This window comes from Garra rufa, chromosome 21, assembly GCF_049309525.1.
Source record: "Garra rufa chromosome 21, GarRuf1.0, whole genome shotgun sequence".
Classification (NCBI taxonomy): Eukaryota; Metazoa; Chordata; class Actinopteri; order Cypriniformes; family Cyprinidae; genus Garra; species Garra rufa.
In genome coordinates this window covers 7,811,464-7,834,310 of record NC_133381.1, presented here as the reverse complement: position 1 = coordinate 7,834,310, position 22,847 = coordinate 7,811,464, and the positions used below count along the sequence as shown (strand labels likewise).

The 22,847-nt window shown below is 39.5% G+C and overlaps 1 protein-coding gene across 1 annotated transcript in view; it reads right to left on the bottom strand.

The window, feature by feature from the left end:
* Positions 1-7,276: 7,276 nt before the first annotated feature.
* Positions 7,277-22,847, bottom strand: part of LOC141296285 (neuronal PAS domain-containing protein 3-like) — a 55,568-nt gene continuing 39,997 nt past the window's right edge. Inside the window, exons 2-7 of the mRNA XM_073827547.1 lie at positions 22,587-22,705; positions 18,856-19,049; positions 16,718-16,824; positions 10,484-10,631; positions 10,047-10,162; positions 7,277-8,889 (exon numbers count right to left, since the gene is read on the bottom strand). Coding sequence (XP_073683648.1) covers positions 7,493-8,889; positions 10,047-10,162; positions 10,484-10,631; positions 16,718-16,824; positions 18,856-19,049; positions 22,587-22,705 — 2,081 coding nt within the window. The 3' untranslated portion in view covers positions 7,277-7,492. The remainder of the gene's footprint in view (positions 8,890-10,046; positions 10,163-10,483; positions 10,632-16,717; positions 16,825-18,855; positions 19,050-22,586; positions 22,706-22,847) is intronic.

Below are 22,847 nucleotides of genomic sequence, written 5' to 3'. Positions count from 1 at the left end.
TTGACCGTTTTCAGCAGCAATATTCAGCAAAATATGCGCGTTTCGTTCGGTTCAGTGGCATTGTTTACGTTCAGTGCCGCCAATATGACCGATTGATTTATGACGCATTTACCAGCCATTTTATAGGCCTATATATATATTTTTTATCACGTCAGCACATACATATAAAATAGCTAAATTAACATTGTTTCTTTTTATGTATAAATGTTTATAGTTTTTTGTTTTATTGTATTAGTTATCTTTATCTCGCGAAGGCTCCGCCTACGCATTTCTACAATTGCCGCCGAAAGACAGTTATAGCAGAAAGTCACTCACATAAGTGATTTAGCGAGTAAAACTTTCCTCCATTACTGTGAACTGTGAGGAAACATGAAGAAACATCTCATTAAGAGAAGGTAGGAGCAATAATCGTTAATATTTCCACCGTAGTTCAGGTGTGGTAACCTTATTTATACTGTGGGATAGCTAATTACCACAAAAAACTAAAATATTCACCTCATAAACGATGGCTAGATCATTGCAAACGTGATTTCTATAAAAGCACTAGTTATCTTTATGAAACCAGTATGCCAAACACATTTACTATAACTACACTGGCAGATAGATTTCCTAGTATAATTTAAAACAGTGAAATTCTCACGAAGGGTGCCTAAGTATACAGTATATATGTGTTAAAGTAATATAAAAACATGTTCAATAAAGTGAACATTATTCAGCCACACTTGCCTTTAGTTGTTAAATGTATTAAAAAGCGATTACATCTATAAAAATCTGACGAACGAGAGATCCTGGCTTTGACAAGTTGTCTCAGCTCCTCTTCTTAAAAGTATACAGAAGATCCCTGTTGAAACAAAAGACCTCTATAAACGTTATTACTAGCTGTAACCACTAGATGACACTCTTGCCACGCTGTGGATTTCACAGCTCAGGTGAAAATCTGCGGTTGTGTAAGATCTCACAGAATTAAAAATCAAATGGCTCCTCAAATACATAAATCTTGTATACAAGTACTTACTCTCATATCTAATGTTTAATATGTAAAGTATTCTTATATGAAAAACTATCTATCTATCTATCTATCTATCTATCTATCTATCTATCTATCTATCTATCTATCTATCTATCTATCTATCTATCTATCTATCTATCTATCTATCTATCTATCTATCTATCTATCTGTATAACATGCCTGCCTCTGATCAAACGCAGGTGTTAAATAGCTTTGAACAGTATATGAATAAACCTCAGTAGATGTAAAAAAAAAAAACTGTTCATATCTCATATTCATATTAGTGTTGAAGGTTCTATGTACCTGTAGCCACCCTAATGAGAGGCTCTTTGCTATATAAACACACTCTGATTTCCAATAAGGACTGTATAGGGGAGATGGACAGCTCCTAATCATTAGGGAGGATTCAGGTTTGGGCTTTTTCACCTCCTCCTCCCCTCCTCTCTCTCTCTCTCTCTCTCTCTCTCTCTCTCTCTCTCTCTCCTGTGATCTATCATTCATGGGCTTCATTTAAAATTGCGTAAAATATTTAAAGTTGGTTGGATTTCTTCAGTGGGCTTCAGCGGTGACCTCCCCCTCAGTGCCTGAAGTCAGTGGAGAAAGATATGCAGCAGGGAGACGGGAAAGAACAAGAGAGAGAAAAACAGGGCAAAGAGGAAAGGTGTAAGGGAGACAGGGAAGGAAAGAATGAAGAACAAGTTACAGTGTTGCTTAGAATTGTACAAAAGCTGTGTTCGGAGTGGAATACTAGCTACTATGTACTGAACACTGCACGGTATACACTATATACAGTGTACACTTCTCTATATTTAACAGTGTTATTCGACTGTAAATGTTTCAGACATTAGTTCTGTCATGACATGACCTCATTATGTTGCATGTGACTGGCATCCAGTATTGTCTTTGAAATGAAACAGTTTGATTTTTTGTAAAACTGATGTAACTATTGACTCTGATTAAGTAACAGAGTGAAATAAATCGGCCATATTGGCGGCACTGAACGTAAATAGTGCCACTGAACCGAACGAAACTCACATGTTTTGCTAATCATTGCTTCTGAAAATGGTCAATTATTGTCTTTGGGCTGAACTAATCGGTCGGACTGGGAAAAAACCTTCGGAGTACTATAGACTGTCAAAAGTTATAACAAATCAAGGAGAAGAGTGCAAGAAAAAAGGCGTTTGTGGTTGGCCAAACTTAACCAGGATTTCAAGAATCTTGACAATGTTCATGCCTGTTCTTATTTCCGGTCAGGTATGTGAAATATTAGGCTAACATCTTAATTAATACTGCTCGCATGTATCTTAACCACCTATTAACTTTAGTTTGTCAAAATATTGCACTCTTTCCTGCTTACTATGCTGTTGTTTACATCTGAGTATCGCTACAGAAAAATTTTAATAGTAATCTTGCATGTTCTCTGAGACACCCGTAACATGAAGTCAACATGAAAACAACTCTATTGACTTCCTTAGTGTGTGTTTCTGGAAGAACTCTGTAGAATTCATTGAAGCATGTTAGTCCAAACAAATAAATGTTTCATTATCTATAATAGAAATAACTTGTTCTGCCACTTTGTTTTTACCCTTCCTGGCCAAACATGACCACTTTGCAATTCCCAATGGATTCAGTCAAATCGCTTCATCCAAACATTTTTCTTCTTGAATATCCCATTTCACTCTGACATATAGGGCTCAGCGATGTGGCCAAAAAAATTATCACATAAAATTTTTTATATCAGTTGATAGCGATAAATTATACGATAAATTTCAAATCTTTATTTCTTTCAGATTTAAAGGCAGAGTTTTGCTCTTAAATTGTAGAAACAAGACTTTTAATTGTGGTTTTAAACTGCTCTTTATGGTCAGAACATGACAAACACTTCACATTTTTTGATTCTTTACACTTTTCTACTATTTTCCCTAATGTTTAGTAATTTTACTGCATGTTCTAATGAGTGATAATGTTTCAAATCATTAAACAGGTTTGTGTTGCCTGACTTTGATGACGCATATCTGCCATATTAATAATATAATTTTATTTTTTGTCTTTTAGAAACGTACATTCGACAGATCTTGAGCTGACAGTAGCTGGAGTTAGGATGCAGATGTAATTTTATGTTCAAATGTATTATTCGGACTATTTGAGTTTTATTAACATTAACCATTGGTCTTCCATAGTAGCCTACAATTAGATAATGATAACCACAGTTAAAACCACACATATAGCACCTCAATACCAAGGTAAAAATTTAACTACTATTAGGTTTCGGTGGATTTGTGTGGAAAACAGTAGTCTAAATACATTTAGTATAAATGCACAAACGCTATAGCTTAATTATAAAAAACTAATTATATTCCATTACTCTTTCAATACATTTAATACATGTCTACATTAATAATATAATCAAAATTGAAATAAATATTCTACATTTGTGCCACAATACCATGGTGCAGTTAGCGTTACTACAGTAAATCCAGTAAATAATGGTGATTTGTAGATTGAAAAGCCTTCTGAATGTATTGTTGGGAACAGTTTTTCTTCCGTTTATCAGTGCTGTTTAATCTGGTTTTAAAGTAGTTTAAATCAGAGTAATTTATGTTCTTCGCTGAACTTTGATCTGGGTGGATAAATCCGTGTGGCGCCGTAAACCCTGTTTTGTCTCGACATATGAAAATTTGAAATCTTGTTATCATTTTGTGGAGGAAAATTATATTGTGATAATTATCGTTATCATTTTATCGCCAAGCCCTACTCTGAAATGCACCACATTTTGGGTAGCTACATTATTGCGACAACCTCTGAGCAATAATATAGTGTTTTTTCACAGAGCAAGACCTAACATAGTCAAAAAAAAAAACATCTAAAGTAAAACACTTTTAAAAGGAAGCATTTTTCCCCTTTTATTTAGCTTTGCCGTAGGAAGTTACAGTGAGATCAGTATAATAGAAGACACAGATTGAAATATTCCTGCTAATTGAAAACCTGGTGAGGATACCATGAGGTGAAAAAACATGTCAGAAATACCCGTGAGATTCTGTCCAACGTAAAGGAGATTCACTCAGCCACTGCTAAAACAAAGGCCCTGGTACAAGTGCACTGGATTGCCATTCATTGTATGTGGAAGCAAAAGTCAGCAGGGCTACGTGGGAATATTTTGCTATTCCCTTACCTGAAACCTGTAGGTAACTAAAAAAAAAAAAAAAAGAGAGAGAGAGAGGCTACATTAACCAAAACGAAAGACTGGGAGAAAAACATAATAGGAGGGGGAGAACAAACATAAAGAAGCAGGAAAGTAGGAACGCAAAGAATAATCACTGATGTTCGGCATTCACTTATGATGAAGAGAATGTAAAAGAAATGATGCCAGATAGTAACAAATCCAAGAAAAGTTTATTATGAATATGGCACCTGTAAGATGGTAAAAAAACTGTGTTACAGAAAGACAACCATGTATGACATGTCGCTTTAACTGATGAAAACCTACAAAAGTATAAAATAACCCTGTTGTAAAATGAAGTATGTACATTTTTGAATTGCAGCATTATTCATGGTAAATGAACCAAAAATGTGTTTCCAAAAAAATAAGCCAGGCACTCAAAGTTAGCTTCAGTTAGTTGTTTTTTGTCTTTTTTTTTCTCCTCTGAAAACAAAAAACAAAATCAAAAATGTACCATAGTTTTCTCTTTTTAATATTTTAATTTGTTTGTACTTAGAATTTATAACACTGTTAACACTGATACTAAGAGAATCCCCTTTCTCCCATATTCTTCTACTTGGCACCAAGTTCCTCATAAAAGAATCTGTATAATTGTACAAGAAATAGTTAAAAACACAGACACAGTCTTCACAGGTAATGAAGTGATTTCTCATATTGTAATTTTAAACACTATTTATCTGACAGCAGCTGAGATTAGTTTAAGATTAAATCACCAGCAATCATTTTGACACAACACAGATACATTGAGACAGCTCGCCCGGCTGTTCTGTTAGTAACATATGGGTGTATTTCCTGGTCCACAGTGTCTGTTTTTGGAGCTGCCCCCAAACCCCGCTCCTACGTACAAAATGCTAAAATCTAGGATCCCGTTAACCTGCAGCGGTGACGCCAAGCTCTCCTGCAACCGTTCCGACAGCGAGTCCCGTTATTGTCGTTTTTAAAAACATTAACATCATGACCTGGGTTTGAGTAACAACACGTCTTCACAGAAACCACAGACACAAGTTTCCTGATGTCGGGGGGGAAGCCTGATTCAGGTAAAAAGACGAAGGCCGCCCCCCCTTTTCCCTTTGCTGGACAGACTAAAAAACACTAAACATCGACAAAGCCGCTGGACCGAACAAAATCAAGTAAACCAAACAATCAACTTAGTAAACATGCATTTCCAAAACACCTATAAAAATAGATTTTATAGTGCGAAATATTTTTTTCATCTCTTTAGAAATCTTTAAAATTGTTTATTGTCCTGAAATACTACCGTCGTCATTTTTTTTTTATTATTATTATTTCCTGTGAGTTGCAGGGTCCTTGAAGTCAACAGGTTTGGTGGAAACCAATGAAATACACCCAATGCACAAGAGAAGCACAAGGGACTCTGGGAATGTTTCACATCTGAGGCTTTTAAGGTTCCAGTCTGCTAAATGCTACTTCAGTTTATTTTTATTTTTTTTATTTCCTCATCACTTTTGAGCTGGAAACTGCAATCCCAGAATTCCTCAGTGGCAAAAAAATGGCTCCTTAAACCTTTGAGCTAGTTTAGAGTCTTTTATCTCTGAGAAGAGAGAGAGGTCTGTAGACTACACGACAGCAAAGCAATAGCAGAAACAGAAAAAAGTAATACATACAAAAAGGAAGCAGCAAAAAAGGTGACACTACATTGGAAGGCCACCACACAAAATCCACTAACCTCCACTGGTTCACTAAGACTGCAAGGGGGCTGGACGGAGAAGCAACGTTTCCCCGTCCAAGCCCGGACTAGCACAGAGAGGACAAAAGACAAAACAGCTACATTAGCTCAGTATATACTGCATATAGTAACACACACTTAAGTTGCTATGGAGACTGACAGCCAATGACACTTACACATTGTACAAGTTTACGGTTATCACGCTGCGTAATAGATGACTTGATGGACGGCTGCCAAAGGATGAAGTGACAGTTTTCTTCCGTTTTATTACTTTAGGTTTTTTTTTCCTTCAAACATCAAATCACAGTGTTTTAACACCAAACTGTGAGAGTAAAGTTTTTTTGGCAACAGTGGATAAAAATTAGGAATGTGGATTTTCAAAACACATTTTTTTGATTGAAAATGCATGTCCTTATTACAATCTCCGTTTGATATGTGATTTTCAGAGAGAGTTAAGGGGTAAGGGATGAAGGGGAACTGATTTCAGAAAGGACACCAGGCTTGTAAGCTAAAGAGGGAGTGTAAACAATTAAGCCAAAAAAAAAAAAAAAGCTTTGACCAAAGCCTGTCAGAGTTTAACATTCATCTTCAAGTTTATGATGCAAAATTAGCCTCAGTTGCACTGAGAGATAAAAAAAACAAAACAAAAAAAAACTTGTCTTTATCCCTTTCCAGACTCAATCAGATTGAGTTAAAATACTCTCCCGTGCTCACGGGTAAGTGATGAACATCATAAACAAAAGAAGAGAACAAAAAGTCTGTTAGAGGTTTGACTTTTCTGTGGAAAAGCTCTGAAGCCGCCATTTGTCTGGAATTCCCGAACAGTACCTACATCAGCCAGCTGAGTGAGGGTAACTCAATGATAGCACCATGGATCTGCAAACAGAAAATGGAACTGGAAAAATCTCACACTGACCTGTTCCATGTCCTGGGATTTAATAGTAACATTCTATTCACAGGTCAATACCCGGCTAAAATTGCTTTTTTAAAATGCATGATTTGCAAGTTAAGTTGAGCTATAAAAAACGAAGAAAAAGCATTATTTCTAAAATATTATTCCCCCTTTAGAAAGAACCGTAAAACCCTTTGAACTACATCAAATGGGGTAACATCCTTTTGTCAGCATCAGTCTCGATTACATCAAGATACCTTTAGAAACACGAACGGTTTCTTTTCTTGTCAATTTTCTTTTTCTAATACCTTTAAGACATCCTAATGAGGACGTTACATACTCTGGACAAATATCTCACCACAGAGAAAACATACGCTACAGTGCTTTGAATCCCCTGTGGCTCGGAAGGAACTCTTTACAATAGAGATGAGTCTGTTTAGTCTGTTTAGAGAAACCATCATCGAGAACTTGTGTAAGGAGGCGAGAAAGAAGAAAGAGAAAGAGATAGAAAGACAGAAAGACACAGGAAGAGAAACCATTCATTTCAGTTACACAAGCTCAATTGCTCAAAATTCAAAGTGCTAGAACATCTCACTTTTCCCCAACTTTGATACACAGTCTTTTGCCTCAGAAGAGTCTTTTTAACACAGTTGAACACAGTAATATGGTCTCGGATGTTTTGCTTCAATCCTCCTTGCGCTCCAGAGTCTGTGTGTTGTGTATGCCGTTGCTGTAGACGGGAAACGGAAGCGTGGAGAACAGTCCCTCTGCCGTGGTGAAGACGTTAGCAGCGGGCATCTGCGTGAGCCCGGCTCCGCTGACCGCACCCCCGAAGGGGGTGGACATGTTGAGCCGGTGCACGTGATGGTACAGCATCTCCATGGGCGTCTTGGGGTCTATGCCGAAGCCGGGCCCATCCACAAAGTTCACAGCCGTGTGGGCATTCGGCAGGAGGTTGCCCTGCATGGCCAGGCTGACGTCTGCCGGGGCGTATCGGATCGTTCCAGTGGTGTAGACTCGCGGAGAAGCCGTGCTGGTGGCAGCGAGCGTGCCTGTGACTCGGTGCACCAATGGAAGTACCACGTTCCCCGCTTGTAGCCTCTGCAGGGCTTCCAGATCACTGGTGTAGAGCAGGGAGCCGGAGGAGGTGGGCGTACCCTGCTGCTTGTCCCGTGGCGAGGCCGAGAGAGGTGGGGAGAGCGGGTCAGCGGTGGCCGAACTGGAAGGAGGAACCAAGCTGCTCGAAGTTGCGTTGGACACAGAGGTGGGGACGCTGTTATTGTTGCCGCTGCTACTGTTGCCGTTGAAGTTGGGCTTTCTGCTGCCTCCTCCACCCTCGGCACCGGGCGGAGTGAGGACCGAGTCGGGGATGGACACCTGCAGGCCGGCAGGCGGGGGAGAAGGGAAGGTGTCATGGGGTTTTGTCATGCTGTAGGGGGACTCGTTGCGGGAGATCTCTCGGTTGGGTGGGTAGTTCCAGATGCTGCTGTCGTTGTCGAAGTTTATAGGTTCTGACATCTCAGTCTTGATCTTCAGCACAGAGGAGCTGGTTGGGGAGGGTGGAAGCAGGAGGGGAGGCTGGTCCCCGAGGGTGGGGTCCATGCTGCCAGGGCTGGGGGTAGCAGCGGCCGAGGGAGACAGACGGAGGCGCTGCCGACTACCATCCCATTTCTGCTTTTTTCTCCTCTTCTTTCTCTTCTGGTGTTTGCTCATTGCTGGTCCGCTCAGCTCTCCTCCACTGTTGCAGTCCTTCACAATATCTTCCACCTCATCGTCATCTTCTGAGGAGCAAGAGGAGGGCGAGTCCTGTAGTTCCTCCACCTCACCGTCGCCGTAACGCTCCACCTTTATGTGTAAACCACCCAGGCGACCCTCCTTGTGGTCGGTTTCACAGTCAGAAGGTTCTAGACTATCATCACTGTCCTGACTTTCTGGATTGCTGGAACTGTCTCCCTCCTCCTGTCTTCTCATCTCTTGCTCTGGCGGCCGACCCGTCTGTTTCTTACTGTCCGACTCAGGATCTTCGCTGTTCTCGGAAGACTGATTCCCCTTTCCATCTGACTTGGAGTTTTCATTGTCTTCTGGGAGAAAGGAAAAAGGTTTAGAGGACAAGTTTCCTTACACATCACAATGTCACAGTTTATTAGACAAAGTAAGGTGTTTCGGACAAGAAACGTAGTTCACTAAACATTATCAGGGGTTTTATGTAAAGGCTATTAATTTAAAGTTTGGAAGCCTTCCAGTTGAAGATATATTATGCTTCTTAAGTACAGGACACAATTACACTGGGGACATAAACTGTTCTTTGATGTTGTATTTTTGGCAACTGCATTAGCCACCGGTAACTTATTCATGATGTGATGTATCGTTGATCATTCGTTTTGTCATGAATGACTCAGAGCAAGTGTCTTTGGTAGCTGGGTTCTTAAGAACGAGATGAGCTCAAACTATGCATCAGTATTCTTTCTTTTTAAAGTATATGAGTTTAGGACTGAGGGGGGAAAATCAAAACTGTGAGGCAAATACATCTCACAGGGATTTGGAAATTCTGCCCTTAGGAAAAACATGTCTGCATTGGAAGAGAAACACAGGGAGAGAGAGTTAAAGAGACAGAGCAAGACAGAAGGAGAAGGCGGGGTGTAGAGATAGGTAGGGAGTGTGAGAGGAGAAGAGGGCATGGTTTGGTCCAGCTGCAGCTGGCACAGTCTGTAACCTTTGTGATGAAGGCTGGCAAACGGCTCGGCAGGCAGAGATGCCCAGGGGCCAATATGTTGGCACTTTCCCCAGACTGTCAACCGGCCTTGTTCACTCACAGCCTCCACCATCTCTGGAATCTCACTTCATCTTCTTTTGGAATGTATAATTAATATCTCCAACTGGCTGTGGAGTTTTAATTGACTATTTACACCAGTTTTAGGGACATATCGAAAGCACCACATTTCCTTGTCCTACATAATTTCCAGTAATTATTGAAATGAAGATATTTTACACAGCAAGAGCCCTCCGATAAGGCATCTGGTTAAAAGAAAACTTTCAAGAGTGTTGTATATAATGTTACTTTACAATACTACTAGTTTGTAAAGAGTCTAAGATGTAGAATCTAATGCCACTGAAAACGTTTGACATTTGAATAGGGATAACAACCTTGGAGCAAGGGGATCAAACCAACAACCTTCAACTTATTCCATACCGTTCAGTGGCATATTGCAATGAAATGGGACGAGGAGTGATACTCTACCAGAGTTCTCCTTGGAGTCGGATTCAGAATCAGATGTTTCCGAGGACTCTGATGCTTTCTCTGGCAGGTTTGGCAGCTGTGCGATATCCATGGGTGTGTCTTTATACTCTGGATTACTGCCCATTAAAAAAAGAAACCACAAAAAAGACATGTTAAGAAGACACAAGTTTCAGCCTTGTGAAAAATCCTTCACTTTCTTCTCTAGAACATTCCAGACATCCTGATTGATTCACTGCGGCCCAAACCACAGAGCATTCTGATGATCTCTGAGCCTTAACACAAACCCAAAAGCAGCAAGAAATCACACCGCAGTTTGAGAAGATCAGTGTTTGGCCTTCATCATCTTACAGACTAACTCTCTCAAATACTTTCATCTTCAGAAGGAAAGAAGCTAAATCTAAAGATGGCAATTTTAAACAAGTAAAAAACTTGTTTACCTGAGTACATAGTTGACCCAGATGATGTTTTTTTCGTTGGCGTTCTTGGCATTGATTGCAATAGTGGCACTGGACTGGATCCAGATATAACCTCCATTCTTCTGAATCCAGCGGTAATACTTTGTCACGCACTGACCTTTATTCATCACTGAGAAAAGAGGATAGTATACCAGAAAGGAAAAGAGGTGGAAGAGAAAAAGGAGATGAAGTCAACAACAACATATATTAATCATTATTTCATTTGAAGGAGAGACTGTATTACCACCTTGAACACTCTTAATCTCAAAGGCCCAGCAGAGGGCGCTGTGACTGTTTGCTAAAGGCTCTGTGATCGTGTCCTTGTCTGAGGCTACTCATGTGAAGACACTGTGGCAGTTGCCATAATTTTGGCTAAATTAAGCGCTAAATGGCGATCTCAAATAATATGAATTTGCATTAATCATTGTTCTGCAAAACAGAAACAGTCAGAATCCAAGCACGGTAGTAAATTCAGATTCTGCGTTTAATTACAGCTACAAATAGCCCTTTCCATAAAAAGAGTCCATTGAGAAGGATGATTTATATAAGAATAAGTCTAGTAATTAAAATCATTACAGACTAATAGCATTGTTTAAGAAGCCGTCCCAAAGGCTCCGATAATTGACTTTAGTTCACCGACTGCTTTCTGTACCAATAAATGTAAAACTAAGCTCTAACTCCAGAAAATTGAGACAAAAAGCCAAGAGTTGTTTATCTGACTTGTTCGCTGTGGCCAGTGGGCATACCCTTGTATCACCTTCACTCTCTTTAACAAACTTTACATGCTGCTGAGAGTCTATGAAGAGGTTCAGTACACATGGAATGCAAAACAAAACATCCTCTTTTGAAATGGTTTAACAAGGTGAAGCAAAATGTAGAGCTGTTTGTTGCGCCAAGAAAGCACATTAAATTGAAACCGAATCAAAGTATCGTACAGCTTCAGTATATTAAATCTTGTCATTTTCCTCCTCTATCTGTGAACACGCGAGTCCGAGTGGTCCCTTTAAACCCTCATTACTGTCTACAAGTTCTAGGACATTTTTTCCCCTCTGCCTTTAAACCTGATGAGCTGATCTCATCTGCATTGCATTTGATGTGCTGGCCCCCTCGGCTCCGCCCGGCACCACGTCTGTACAGGTGAGGCTTATTTTTTAACCTCCTTTCAGTTGCGCTGCCATTAAATCAATCAGGGGCTGCTTGAGTTATTGATTTAGTGGTAATGAAGCCACCCCTTTCTCCCCCTCCTTCCTCTCTTTCTCTCTCTCTCTTTCTGTATCCTTCTTTTTATTTTCCGGTGCAGGAGTCGTTGGCTGCTTTTGGAGGCTTTAAAAGGAATACGGCCTCTTTAATCTGCCTGCCTTCTCCTGGAGCCTCGGGCAAGCCTGCAGGACGGTCTCTCACTCTCTCTGTCTCTCTCCCTCTCTACTTCCGCTCTTTCTCATTCTATCTCTCTCGCTCTCTCTGCGCCAGGGCCTCTGTCCTTCAGTTCTGTTAAATCACTTGGATCCCTTCCATAATAGCAGCTACCTTTCAGATACCCTTTACCCAGCGTGGCCTCACTTCCAGCAGGAGGGGTGGAGGGTGTCACTGTCATATAAAAGTAAGTAATTTACACCCGTGAAATTGCTTTATGGAAAAGTCCTTGCAGTCCACTGGGGTATTATTGTAAAGACAAGCCTTTTATGAATGAGAGAGCAGACATGCAGATCTGCGGCACCCGAGCAGAGTTTGGCCGGACAAGCGAATTGGAGGTTTTTAACTTAGTTCACCAGCGGAGGAAGTAAATGCCATTTAGAGAAGAGGTGAGAAGTGAAATTACACCTACGCTCCTTGTTTTCAAAGCATCATCACAGTTTCAAGTTGTTTTTAAGGATGCAATCATCTGCTGGTTTTAGATGTCTAAAATCCAGTTTCTAGCTGGTCAAAGCTGGCTGTTGTGCCAATCCAAACTAGTCAACAGCTGAAAAAAACATTCAAATGAATCACTGTTGACGTGAATACAGCCTATCCGTGGATGCAGACTAACAGAAACATCTATTTTATATTTATTCTGAATCCATTATGGAAGAAACCTGAAGAAACATTGTCAACGGTACATGCGATGGGTGTTAGAGCAGGTGTATTTTTCCGCAGCTGTGGAGTCTATCTTCAAGCACAATAAGGAGTGAAGGGAGTTTTTCATTAAAGTCAGTTTGAACTACTCTTCAGAGACCGGCTCTTGTAGTCTGCCTTCAGGCACAGAGCTTCAGTCTCCTGGGGTTTCTCCACACTTCTGTGAGCCATCGTTTCCCACCTCTGTCTCTCTCTCGCTCACTTTCTCAGCTGGTAAAAGCACATACAGACACACACACACCCGCGGAGCATTTATGCGCCGAGTATTATATGTAGTCGTGTAGCACAGTGTCTTTTATTAATTTAAGCCATGTTGGTCCTGTTCGGAAGCTGACACAGGTGAGGTCAGAGCTGTCACAATGCATTTCTGCCCATATAAAACACCTGCTCTCAAATGCTTTGTGAGCACCAACAGTCGGCTTTCTAATTTTCCTTTGGTAAACTAGAGCTGATTTTTTTTTACAGTTGCAAAGCTCAAATTAAACCATTAAACAAATAGATGAGAATGACAGTTCATGTTTTAGCGTGTTTTAAAAATGAGACCACGCAGTAGACTTTATTGTAGTTATCAGCATTTTTCAACTACTTCAGAATCTAGTTGAAACAACCAATTTTATACAGGACCATAAACAACTCTTTGAGCAACCCTAGGTAAAGATGCTCAATTTAAACAGCTTTAAATGCTTTATCAGGCCCTTGAACACTTTAGCAGTGGCCTATGAACTCTGCAGTACGCATCTGTAATATATCATAAAGAACAGTATATGCACTCAAGCCAAACGAAACGTCTTTTCCATGCACACGTCACTGCGTCTGCAGCAGAAAGATTTGGCCAGACTGACATCATCCCTCTTATCCCAGGCTCTAACCAATCTGATGGCCCTGTGTGATCTGATATCAGTGTCTGATTAGCAATCAGCGGGAGATCGGTGTGACTGCTCCTTAGTCACGCGCGTCATGTTCACGCCGACACCTGAAGATCTGGCTTTGATAGAAACCGAGGCGATGCACACGTCATTAGAATGCATTTAGCTGTGCTAGGAATTCTTCAACCAAAGTAACTAAAAGTATCAGGTAGTAGTATAACAAGCAGTAATTAGGAATAATTAAGCACTTTCTTAACTACACTGTCTTGCATTTAAAGGAATTTACTGAATCAATTCAACTCATTTACAGTCAAACCAAAATTTAGAAAATGGTAATAAAATATGACAAGAACTCTGAGTTAAACTGTGTCGGAACAAGTTCATCTTGATAATGTCAAATAACTTTGATTGAAAGGTATGTAATGGATTACAATCACCCAAAAATTTAGGCAACAGTTAGTATGACAATATTTACACAACTATCAATACTTTGACTAATTACCAAGCAATGCTAATTGTTCAGTCTGTGGTGTGTGGAAAGGTTGCATTAGCAATTAAAGAAAAAACACTTGAGCAAAACATGGTCAGGTCAAAGTGTCTGAACAATTTTTGGTCCCAAATTTTGATCAGTTTTACTGGTAGTCCATTGTATGAAGAATTATTGGGTATAGTATGTCAGAGATTACTTTAGTTTGCTTTCCTCACTTACATAAATGAACTATAGTGTCCTCCACCCACTACTTAAAAAATATAAAAAATTATATCTGGTGTCTAAATCATTTTTGGTTCGACTGTGTATACATTTTCTAGTTTTAATAGTTATTGGTGCAGTATCTGGTATGTATTTATGATCAAACTGAGATAATGGAGATCTTAATTAAATATCAATAATATCTAATGGTTATTTGCAATGACACTGAGGGTATAAAGACACTATTAACTATCAAAATATGTTTTTCCTAAAAAACCTAAAATGTAAAAGACGTGTTTACAATAGATGCAAAATTAGTTTTTTTTTTTATGCTAAAAAAATCAGGTGTGCCTATCGTATTTTGCATAAACTCTTTGACTATTACCAGGTATAAGAAAATAGTTTCATGCATGTGCATGACCTTAAATGTTGGCAGGTTATTGATCATCAATGGCTTCTTTTTGTTAGTATCTTGCATTGTAGCATTGTAGGAGAAGTCCAGTGTGATATTGACCTTAAATGTGTTGAATCATGATACCGAGTGTGAACGTACCTTGCATATCTCATCTCGGTTTGTGCCCTGCAGTCCGAAATCTGGGGTTAGTTAGCCGATGCTAACAACAGGTTATAGGTTAATAGGGCATCGGAGTAGCCATGTAAATAAATCACTGTTGGAACTGCAAAAATGCAGTTTCAATGCATCTTCGACAGGGCTCTACACGTTCCCAGCAGAGGAATAAGTGTCCTATTTAGCGAAACGATCTGTCATTTTCTTAAAAAAATTATTTATACACTTTTTAACCACAAATACTTGTCTAGCTCTTCCATATGTGCATGTGTACTCTGTGCACTGTCTCCTCCAACTTCAAAATCGTCCTACATTGCTGTTTTACCTTTTCTTGTAATGGGTGTTTGACCCTCCCTGCACGTTCACTTTGTAAACACTGTGTCAATACTTCTGCAGCGATGTAGGACAATTTTGAAGTTGGATTAGAAAATGCATTTTTTTGACATACCCTAACCGTATTGAATCGGAGTGCATTTGCAGTTTAAAAGGTTTGAGGTTTTTAATTGTCAATTTTTTTTTAGAAAATAACATCATTTTGCTAGATAAAACCTTTTCCTTAGCTGGGATTGTGTAGAGCTTTTTGAAGCAGCACTGAAACGGCATTTTAACCTTCAATCTGTTGAGCACCATTGAAGTCCACTATATGGAGAAAAATCCTGGAATGTATTCCTCAAAAAAGACATGAACATCTTGGATGACATGGGGGTAAATTATCAGAATTTTAACTTTAACTGTAGTTCAAGTCCTTTGCAACATTTTCAACCAGCTGACCACAATAGATTGAGTATGAACGTTCAAAGTGAAATGCAGGAACAGAACCCCTATCCGCTCTCTACTGAAGCGCCACGGCCAGCCATTTGCAGCGCGGCTAGATTTATGTTGATTGCCGCCACGCTAATGCGTAATAGATGGTTAGAAAGCCAGGGGTAGCTGGGGATGTGCAGTTCTCTCTTTGTGTGTGTCTCTCTCTCCCCTTTCACACCGTCTCTTTCTCTCTCTCCGCTATCAATGCAATCCAGGGCTTCAGTCCTCTCTCCTCTGCCTCCGCTGGGTTTCAAATCAAGGTCTAATGGACCCAATCTGGTGGCTTTTTAAGGCAAAGGGACAGTGCAATACAGTGGTAATTGCGCTCTAATTCAGTTGAACTCCCAATATCTAATCAGACAGCTCCAAATTCCCTCGCCAGCCCCAAGGACACCCGCCCTCCTCTGCAAACACCTAATAAAACGAGGGATTTATCCCCCTCCTCCTCCTCTTCCTGTGCCTCAACCCTCACTACTTAAATAATGGCAACCTGCCTGCTGTAGAGCAGCGCACACATTTACTGTATGAAACGCTACGCCGCTCTCAATGACGTTTTGAATTTCTGCCATCGTGGTGGAGAGGAGCGGGAAAGGTGTGCTGCCAAAACACACTTAACAGATGATTTAAGATATTCAAAAAGCATGAACGTTCCTCCAGACGGTCAGCGGCCCTCCTGCCGAGCGCGATGAAAGCGGAGTGCGCAAAAGGTTGAGGAACCTTCAAAGGGCTCTGCAGATGAATACTACATGTGGCGCCCGTACATTGAGAGGAGCAACTTAACCTGAAAAGAGGAGTGAAATGTGTAAGACTGTCAAACGAACAGAGATTCTGTGGCTCGCCAGTGATACGGGGCTTGTTTGGGAGACGTGCGCTCGCCTAACCGCCTGGCAGAGGGAAGCGCTTCTTCACGGACAGTTATGAGAAGAAGCGCTAGCATGGATAATCTTGCCTGTCACACTGCTGTCCCATTACGCTGAAGTGCTGCAGCGAACACATTACACCAGCTTTGGCACGTAACGCAGTGTGCTCTCAGGATGTCATTGACCAATGATCAATGAGTCCCGCTAAAGCATGTAAGGACACTGAATCTTGCTCTTTAACAACCATCCTGTAGTTTTTGGCACTGTTGGGTGGCTGCACAGATTGATTGGATGGATTTCGGAGCAGATACTCACGGTCCAAATGGCTTTGCCGAATGCCTTCCACATCCTCTGCGTGAATGAAGTGGTAACATCTCTTCCCTACGATGTCGACAGGTGTCAGGTCCATGTAGTCGCTGATTCTAGAAAGGAGTATTTCGACATAAAATCAAAATTGACAGTGCATTTCTTTTTCTTTTTGCACAATTTCTAAACAGTTTTTATAGTTTAGTTAAAGATTTGCTCAAATAGAGACTTATGATACATGTATTTTGCGCATTGGAAAAAAGGTTGTGATTGGCATTACCTAACCCTAACAGCTGAGAAAAGTACTTAAATTTTATTTGAAGAATGTCATATGTGGCCCTTGACCACAAAACCATTCATAAGTAGTATGAGTACACTCTTAAAAATAAAGTGCTTTAAAAAGCGATGCCATAGAAGAACCATTTTTGGTTCCACAAAGAACCATTCAGTCAAAGAACCATCTCTTTCTTACATTTTTATAATCTGAAGAACCTTCTTTCACCACAAAGACCCTTTTGTGAAACAAGTTTCTTAAGATGTTTAAGGTTCTTTATGGAACCATTTAGACAAGAAAGGTTCTTCTATGGCATCATGAAGCACCTTTACTTTTAAGAGTATATATTTGTAGCAAAAGCCAACAATACATTGTATGGGTCAAACTTTTCTTTTATGCCAAAAATTATTAAGATATTAAGATCATGTTCCATGAAGATATTTAGTAAATTTCCGACCATAAATATATCAAAACATACTTTTTAATTAGTAATATGCACTGCAAAGAACTTCATTTGGACAACTTTAAAGGTAATTTTCTTAATATTTAGATTTTTTTTTCCAAATATTGGCCTAGCCTAACAAACCATGCATAAATAAAAAGTGTATTTATTCAGCTTATTTATTCAAAATTATGGCTGGTTTTGTGGTCCAGGGTCACATATTAGCTCTGTCAGAACCAGTCTATTGAAGCGATCCAATGAAGCTACACTAAAAAAAAACTGGTGTAGGATTTACTTTGAAAGAATTTTCACTCAGAAATCACCCACCAAAAAGAAACCAGTTAGATTTGTATCATCTCTTTTCAGTCAATGACAGATTAAAATAGGACAAAGACCTGATTGGTTTCTAGTCAAGCTCACTGTTAAGGAGATTCTGATTTCCCAGCCCTTCTGTAAGCTAAATATATATTGCACCAGATTTTATTCATTAAAAAGGTTTCCATCTGTGATGGCAAGCTGTCAGCCTGTTTTCATTATAGACATAATATTTTCTGACCTACTGTAGCTTTACCAACTGCTTGCTGAATCTAAAAGCAATTATCACAGAAGTATTGAAAATGTGATAAAAACAGGTGGTTAAAACCACTCGAAATGCCTTTAAGTTGGGCAAATACTATTATTCGACTCTAACCTCTGTGCAGTCCTTTTCTACACGGATCAGAGAACATGGCCGGTAAAAAAAAAGCCAACCGATCTCTATCCACCTTCATTTTAAAGCAGGCTTTTGCTGTGATGATAACTCGGCTATAGACTTGGCCCGATTCCATTCTCTCATAAATATGTTAAGTGCAGGGGAGTGGTAAAAATTTTAGCAGACACTGGGATGACTTCAATCCCAGAGATATAAATAAAACTAATAAAACTAATATGATATTTCCTTTCAAGCCAGGCCAAATTAAGATGTTCTCATTTTATGGGGCAGCAGTGGAACCACAGATGTTTTGTAAGTACAAAAGAGGGTTTTTTCTTGGCCGGCTTTTCAAACGAGCGATAGATGTTGAAACAAGGTCATTCTGGGATTGCGTTTAAGCAGAACTCATCACTATCAGCTCTATAATGAACTGCACATGAACATTACTGTGTGGCTGATTATCCACTCTTGCAAAACACATTTCACCCGCTGATCCTTCAGTTCTACAGTAATGTCGTATTTTAACTCTAAGCAGACCAAATTGAAATTCTTTTTCACCGTTTATCATTCTTTAGGGGAGATAAAAAATCTTTTAAATCAAACTGCACACAATACTAGGCTTCCACTAAAAGCTCTGCAGAATAAGAATAAAGAGTTGCCCTCTTAGACTTTAACATTAAGCATAAACCATTGCATCTTTATCACCAAGGCTGAGGTTAAAACTGTACTGAATATCTTACCTGTTTTCACAGTAGACGATGTTGAGATCCATGTTGACCCGTGTAACAAACATCTGGCAGTCGATCCGAACCTCATTGATGGTTGGCGGAGGAAGTGCGTGTGCCACCACAACCATGCCCATGATTTGATTGGGTACCGAACGACTGTGTGTTAATGCCATTCTTATCCGCAGCCTGCCGGTAATGTGGATAACCTTGAAGAGGACACAAAGCGGAAAATTAAAAACAGATCAGATGCAATAGTCTCCTGAATCACACGCACACCCTTTAGTAAAGTATTCAAATAAACCAGATGAAGATGTCAACTGAACTCTTTGATAATCCAATATGTGATAAAGATCCAAACCAAGATTCTCAGGTCCTTATACCCCTTATGTACATGTTCATAAAATATTAAAAACACAAAAAGCACCATTTCCTCTGAAATAAATGAGAGATAACAAAGGCAGAGGAACTAATTACTTTTCCGCTGGCTTTAAAGTTTGTAATGCTTTAAAGTCTTTTGTAGCCCGTTTTGCCCAGAGGATGCATTGACTAGATCGGCAACGATGTTCTTTTTTGGATCCATCCATTTTAATCACCCAGGGAAACCTGGAGGGGATTGTTTTTGTAGTGTTTTAAACTTCTGACACTATCCTTTCATTGGTTCACCTCAGAGATCGGTGAGATGCTATTAGCATCATTCATATAGACAGTCTCGGCCCAGAAGTCACCGAGTGCTCAGGCCGGTGGGGCTCTTTGATGCTTTGTACGTTTCCGCTGAGGGACAAGCAAATCCGAACCCCAGGAACGATGGACTGCCACAGTCACTAAAACAGAGTGACTCTCCTGGTGTAGAGTTGAGAGTTTGTTCAAACTTTCACAGAATTCAAAAGCCATCTCAAATCAGGGGCCAATTAAAGATGACTAGAGAGTTCAACAATGTCACATTTCGAGCAGAATCCTCATTTTTTAAGCACAGTTTACTTTGGGCTTAAATTGTACTTTTTTACATTTTGACAGAATAATAAAAAGGATATTTTCTCTAAACTCTAGAATTAGTAGTTGAGTAGCTGATGTTATGACTTTTTTTTTTTTAATTTTAAATATGTAAGTGTATATATTTCAAAATCTACCACCATTTTATTTTTTTTCTAGCTGTTTTACAAGCTACTTAAATAGTCTTTAAAATGTGAAACTGCATGATTTACTCACTCACGTGGCATCCAAGATGCTCATGTCTTTCTTTCTCCAGTTCAAAGGAAATTAAGGTTTTTGAGAAAAACATTCAGGATTTTTCTCCATACATTGGATTTCAATGGTGATCAATGGGTTGAAGGTCCAAACTGCAGTTTCAATGCAGCTTCAAAGAGCTCTATACAATCCCAGCCAAGGAATAAGGGTCTTATCTAGCGAAATGATAGTTTATTTTCTAAAAAAAGTACAAATTTATATACTTTTAGCTATGTAATCACATTGGTAAAGGTCACACTTGGTTATTTCTTCGTCTATACTTAGGTAGGATGAAAAACTCAGTGTCTCAATCTTAATTTCTTCTCCAACTTTAAAATCGTCCGACACTGTTGTTTTACCTTTTTGTAAAGGGTGTTTGACTTTCTTTGTATGTTCGCTTTTTAAACACTAAGTCGGTACTTTTGTCAAGCTAGTGCAAGATGAGCATTTGTGGGTAAAAAGTATATATATTTTTATATTCTTTTAGAAAATGACAGATCGTTTTGCTAGATAAGACTCTTATTCCTCGGCTGGGATCGTGTAGAGCCCTTCAAAACTGCAATTTGGACCTTTAACTCGTTGGATCCCATTGAAGTCCACTATATGAAAAAAAAAAACCCTCTAATGTTTTTTTCTCAAAAACCTTAATTTCTTCATCTGAAGAAACAAAGACATGAGCATCTTGGATGACACAGGAGTGAGTTAATAATCAGGAAATTTAAATTCTAGAGTGAACTAATCCTTTAATGAATTTTTCAAAGAAAGCACTGAATAGGTATTCTTGGAGAAATGACAAACAAACTGGCAGTTGCTGCTGCCAAGCTTCAGTAAGACATCACAGCACGCCACGATCAGAAGGTGATGTCCAATTACGGCCGATATCAAACCCAAACACGTGCTCTCATAAACAGAGCGGCGGCCCACACGAAACACACGCCACCTCCAGAACACATACGTGCAACACTGGGTCTTTCAATAAATAAACACTGAGCTGCATTAAAAGCATACAAAATGGAAATGATTCTACTGAAGCCCAAAGCGAGGGGCATCAAAAAGTTAGTTGGAAAATACAACTTTTGAAGTAATTGCCACAAAGAGAGACTCGCCGGTGAATTGCTGCAGGAGTGCTCTTGGCAAGAACATCATAAGCTCTGGCAAAACATTAAATATGCTCAGGCTGCTAAATGCAAACTGACATGGCAAGGGTTCACCGCGGCCGCAGCGAGAGGCAGCCGCATAGCATATCTCAATTTAATACAAGCCAACATAACAAAGGGATCAATTTTTATAATTCATGGTTCAGCACACAATGCTCTCTCTCTCTCTCCTTCTCCCCCCCGCCCCTCACCGCGTCGGTGAATATAGAATAGGTATACATAAGAAATAAGATTCATCTGTTCCTAGGGATTCTCTGGAGTGCTTTTGAAATGCGATACGGCACAAGTAATGATAGAGAGCTTTTACATGAGTGCATTAACTGAGCCGGGGGCCGAGACGCCTTGGCAAAAAAAAAGAAAAGACTGGTTTAAGCTGGAGAAGAATTCACTTTGATTTGACCTCCAGAGTGAAGAGGAGATATAAACAGCCATGATGCTTGCCGCGCTTCGCTTCCTGCCGCCTCGCACCTATCGCCTAATGCCGGCACGTCGTATGCAAAATTCAGACTTTTGTATTATGTAACAACACAAATATTGACTTAATTTGGAGTAAATGCAATAAGAAGTGTCCTTGTCTGGCCGGTAATGTATGCGAATGTGCATGCGTGAATATTTATGCTATGGGTTAGTGCACTCCCCGACTTCACGCTTATTTGCATCAAATCTACGTCCAGATGGATGCAGCAGGGGGGTTTGGATCGTTCACTCAAAGACACATCCAAACAATCATCTACTTCTCTGTTTACAATCCGATTGATGCTAAATGTACAGCATTTGGTGATCTGCTGTATCAGTGGTTTTGTCTATGATTGCACGAAGTGCAAAATATATACAAATCGTGCCAGAATACTGTTCAAAGTTTGGAGTTAGTAATGATTTGTAATGTTTTTTTCAATATTAAGTTTCTTATGCTCGCCAAAACAGCATTTAATTGATTAAAAATACAGTAAAAAGAGTAATTTTGTGAAATATTATTACAATTTGAAATAACTGTTTTCTATCTGGATGTTTTAAAATGTTATTTATGGTGCAAAGCTGAATTTTCAGCATCAGTGCTCAAGTCCTCAGTGTCACGTTCCTTCAGAAATCATTCTAATATGCTGATTTAGTTTAAAATAGTTGTGCTGCTTAATATTTTTGTGGAATGCATGATGCACTTTTTTCAGAATTGAAGACTAGAAAGTTCAAAAGAACTTTATACTGTGTATATACTGTATACCCAAGCTACTTACGACTGGTTTTGTGGTCCAGAGTCACATACTATCATTATGTGACAATTCTATCATTAACTATAATACAAGACTAAACTGAGTTTTCATTTCTTTTAGAACATGTCATCAATCATCCGTTTCACAGTCTTACCTTGTATCCAGAGGACTTGATGTGGACTCCTCTCTTGGTGAGCGTGGACTTCATTCGGATGAAGAAGGAACGTTCTAGAGTGTTATCCGGCGACAGAAGACTAGGGCTGTTCGACTCCACTGCAGAAACAAACAAACAAACATCCTATTACAACACTAAAACAATACACAACTCTGCTTTAGTGAGTATGATGTGTAATATCTTCTCATTGAGTTTCTATCATCTCTTGGTAGACAGTTAATGAAACAGCACAACCTGATA